Here is a 4857-nt window from a genome sequence, read left to right on the forward strand (position 1 = left end):
CCGGTCACTGAGCCCCGCTGTAGAACTGGACCTCCTTGGACCGGTCACTGAGCCCCGCTGTAGAACTGGACCTCCTTGGACCGGTCATTATGAGCTCATGAGGAAGGTCCGAGCGAGACAGGTTCTGTAGTTTTTAAACAAGTCCAGTCTTGACGGGTTCATGTGCTACAGAGCAGAGCGTCCCTCAGTGTTTCCAGTAACATCGTGTCACATGACCGTTCTGTTGAAGCCTGAAAACCTTCGCCCTCCAACAGCAGAGAGAACCACAGCTGGTGCTCGGGTGCTGTTCATCTCCAGGCCTGTTTGTCACCTTTTCACTGAAACTCACTTGAAAACAGCTGAACTGTCCCTTTAACGAGGTCCTGTGCTCCGTGCAGATTGACAGGCGCTGCTCACGGTGCAACAAAGAAGGGATGATCTATCACACACGCCAGATGAGATCTGCAGATGAAGGGCAAACGGTCTTCTTCACCTGTGTCCACTGCAGGTGAGACACCTCTGCTCTGGGTGGACGGTTCTGATGATGGTTCTGATGATGGTTCTGATCTTCTTGTTTTAGGTTTCAGGAGAAGGAGGACTCCTGAGGGCGATCGTGTGGAGCGTCGGTGCTTCAGAACGTCTCCAGTTCTCCGTCAGCGTTCACATTTTAATGAAGAAGCGGCGGCGGTGAAGTTTGACCTTCAGTCCAGAAGAGCTTCTCAAGTTTTCTGCTTTCTAGTTAAAACTGCTGCAAGTTTCAGCTCACGTCTGAAGTAAAAGAACATTTTAGAGATTTTTTTTTAATCTGCTGAGATCTAAATAAACAAACGAGACAACAAATCCTGGATCTGACTTGTCAAGATCTGCAGTTTGTGGACAGGAAGTGGAAAGTTAAGATTACCTTATTTTTCAGACTATAAGGCGCATTAAGTGAAACAAAGCAGTCGGATGAGTCAAACTTTATTCAACTCATTCACTATAACTCAACATTGTTCAGAGCCAGAGATGAGTTATTGTCGTTCCACCTCATGTGGTACATGTGGAACGAGATTATGTACACAGGGTCCCAGTTACATCCAACAATAAAATGTCAAAGAAAAACAACAATGAGATCTAAGATATGAACTAAGATAAACATCAAATAAAAATTCACTAAGCACTAATAAAAAAACATCACCGAACAGCAGCACGAACACGAGCATGAGTCTGTGAGCAGATGTGCACGCATGAACACAGCAACATTGAAACAGATCAGCAGCAACATTGAAACCGATCAGCAGCAACATTTAAACAGATAAGCAGTAACATGAAACGGATTAGCAGCAACATGAAACAGATCAGCTGCAAAATTGAAACAGATCAGCAGCAACATTGGAACAGATCAGCAGCAACATGAAACAGATAAGCTGCAAAATTGAAACAGATCAGCAGCAACATGAAACAGATCAGCAGCAACATTGGAACAGATCAGCAGCAACATGATGTGATTTTTCACAGCGATTATTCTGGTTAGAGATTCATGAGTCTTAACAGCCTCAGGGTAGAAGCTGTTCCTCAGTCTAGTGGTTCTACACTTAATGCCCCTTAAACTCCTTCCTGAGGGGAGTGGGGCAAAAAGTGTGTGTGCTGGGTGAGTGAGGTCCTTCATGATGCAGGTGGCCCTCTTCCTGCATCTGGAGGACCTGAACGGTTTTCTTCTTAATCCAACAAAGTTAAGTCAGCTCCTCTGGATGGTTTTCTTTTTGTTGAAACGTTTCATCTTTCATCCAAAAGACTTCTTCAGTCCATACTTGCATGCACGTAGAGAACTTGCAAACTTCACCCAGAAAGGCCCCTGACCAGGATTTGATCTGACAACCTTCTTGCTAAGAGACAACAGCTCTACCACCTACACCACCATGCTGCAAGAGTCCAATATAATTTTTACAGTCACACACCGAAGCAACATTCATTTTAGTGACCTCCGATTGACGTAACCAGGTGTCATTGTTGCCGACGTGAATAACAATCTTACTGTATTTAGCCTTAGTCAGCAGTTTCAGATAAGATTCTATGTCGCCCGCTCTGACCCCCGGAATGCATTTAACTGGCCGCTGGAGTCCCTAAAGCCACATTTTGGACTATGGAGCTGCAGGGTCTGCTTCTCAGCGGGTGTGTCACTGAGCGAGGAAAATCAATTAGAAACGTGAACGGGCCGGTGGTGAACTGGGGGCTTAGCCTTAGCACTACGCTTGCTCCGGACCATCACCCAGCTGGCCTGGGGTCCCGGCTGCTCGGGGTCTGCTGGAGGACCGCTGAAAGGAGACATTCTTAGTGACTCTGCACTGACGGGTGGGGGCAAAATTAAAACCTTTTTCAAACTAGGGGTCAATTTCAGAATCTACATTAAATCAGATGTCCAATATCTTTTCTTGGTCACAGGTTCCTCAACTAGAGTTTGATTGGTCTCATTTGATGTTCTCTGTTGTGCTTTTGACATCATAATCAAAGATTACTGAAAAAATTCAAGAGATGGAAGTATTTTATGTTTCACATATCATCCTGGGGGCCAGATAAGCTGTCAACGAGGGCCACATTTGGCCCCCGGGCCTTGGGTTTGACACTTTAAGGGCTAAGAGGACCTGGCTAGCTACTGGTTTTACGACAGTGTGGAGACAAGCTTCCAGTTCAGACAGCCTCTCCAAAGCTACCATAAGACTATATTTGTTACATGTATCATAACCACTAAAGGAGGCAGAGGAGTAACTAAACATCTGACACACGGAGCAAGAGAAAACAGAGGACCTGACTTAACTTTGTTAGATCCTTCAGTTTATCCACTCTCACCTGCTCCACTCAGCACAGGTTTCTCTAACTTCCTCCTCGGTCCAGTCCTTTAAAACTGTTTCGTCTCCACACATAAATCAGTTCTGCATTGTTGCATACATGCCACAGCTACGGTTGTTTCCTTTGAGTTCAGTCTGACTTGTTGCTGCCATGTCAGCCTTTTTCTTGGTTCATTAAATCACTTTGTTTTATTTAAGTTCTTTTTGTAAACTCTGCATTCTGGGTCCGAAGTCTCTGCCAACCATGATAACATTATTTACACGAAACCCTAAGATTATTTACATGTATACATACGTAGTAAGTATGAAAAGCAGCAGCAGCGACATACAACACTTAACATTCTTTTAGTCATTTTATCACATGAAGCTCCCAGCAGTGGAAATAAATTAATGAAACAGTTTGTATGAACTGCTGGACGATGATGTTTGCAGATGACATTGTGATCTGTGGTGAGAACATGGAACAGGCGGAAGAGAACTTGGAGAGGTGGAGGTATGCACTTGAAAGAAGAGGAATGAAAGTCAGCCGTAGTAAGACAGAGTATTGTGTGTTTCCTGCCTGCACTGGAAGTGCTATCATTGCTGCTGGTTCTGTTTGTATTTGCAAAAGATGTGATATAAAATGAGATATAATGAGTATTTCATGTAAATAATTGTGCATTTGCAGAACTGATGTGAATGTAGAAACTGCAAAAGTTTTATGAAGACAGAAACCCAAGCTGGTCCTGGATCGGCTCAGACTAGTCGTCAGCTGGTCTGTTTAACGTAGGCTATGTTCACTCAAAGGGCAGAAATTGCTCAGATTTGATTTTTACTTTACAAATAACCCGGATCAGATTTTTCAAGTCAATGTAACAAATCAGATCTTTTGCATATGTGTTCCTGAATCTGATCCATATCTGATGTCTATGAGAGCGACCTCAGTCTGAACGCTCATGTCTCATTTCATCTGACTCTTATGTCAGTCAGGTAGGGGGATGTGGATCGATACAAGTGTTACCAACCTGGAGGTGTTGCCTTAAACCACATATAGAGATACTTTAAAGAAAACTAACTTTCTGATTATCACTCCTGTCCAAACTAGCTAACACTAACTGGAGCACAGATCCTTAGACCCTGAGAACTGCTGTTTTAGCTTTGTGCTACTCCACAGCTGAATACTGTGCTCCTGCTTGGTGCAGATCTGCATGTGCTAAACAGAGACCCCAAGCTCAACGCAGTCTGCTGCATCATGATAGGGACCCTTCACCCTGCTCCAGCAAGCTATCTACAGGCTCCACCTGCAACATGAAGAGAGACTAGCATTAAAATTGAAACAGGAAAATGACCCACAGCACCCACCATATGTCCATACACCAGGCCCGATACGTTTAAGGTCTAAGGCTCAGCCTTAGAGACAGGGTGAGGAGCTTCATCATCCAGGGGGAGTTTGGAGTAGAGCTGCTCCTCTGCATCTGAGGAGGTTCATCTGATCAGTGCCTCCTGGACACCTCCTTTTGGAGGTTTTCTGGGCATGTCACACTGGGAAGAGGCCTCGGGTCAGACCCAGAACTTTCTCAAGGGATTGTGTATCTTCTCTGGTCTGGGAACAGTTGGGGTCCCCCAGGAGGACCTGGAGAGACAGAGGTCTGGGTTCCTCTCCTGGACCTGTTGACTCCACGACTCGACTAGAGATACAAGGTAGAAGATGGAGCTGATGATCAGGGTTCTCTGCCCTTTGAGAGTCAGTGCAGACATGAGGCTTTCAGTCACACTTGAGAATCTCAGTAATTAAAAAAAAAAACTTGAGTTACTTCTGTTGCAGTTCAGGACTCGTGTCAAAGTGTTGAAGTGAACTCGTCAAGTCTGGAGGGTGGCGCCCTCTGCAGGGGGTCTGCAGCACCCTCATGGTGCTGGCTGCGGTCACTTCCACTGCGCACGTGTTCTGATCCAACAGACATATTTTACTATTACGGACTCTGAGGCTGCTGCACAGGTCCATGGCCAGCAGTCACTGTCAGAGGTGGGGGACACCTGGACAGGTCTCAGTCCATCACAGGGACACCTGGACAGG

The 4857-nt window shown here is 45.4% G+C and overlaps 1 protein-coding gene across 1 annotated transcript; it reads left to right on the forward strand.

Moving 5' to 3' along the window:
* Positions 1–377: 377 nt before the first annotated feature.
* Positions 378–820, forward strand: LOC119429613 (DNA-directed RNA polymerase I subunit RPA12; the record flags this gene model as incomplete). The annotated part of the gene is given in 2 exon segments (XM_037697211.1): positions 378–487; positions 560–820. Coding segments are annotated over 2 exon segments (135 nt in total), but the record flags the coding sequence as incomplete, so codon positions are not given.
* Positions 821–4857: the final 4037 nt, after the last annotated feature.

The sequence above is a fragment of the Nematolebias whitei genome, unplaced genomic scaffold, assembly GCF_014905685.2.
Source record: "Nematolebias whitei isolate Nwh7 unplaced genomic scaffold, NemWhi1 Nwh_scaf_3760, whole genome shotgun sequence".
Classification (NCBI taxonomy): Eukaryota; Metazoa; Chordata; class Actinopteri; order Cyprinodontiformes; family Rivulidae; genus Nematolebias; species Nematolebias whitei.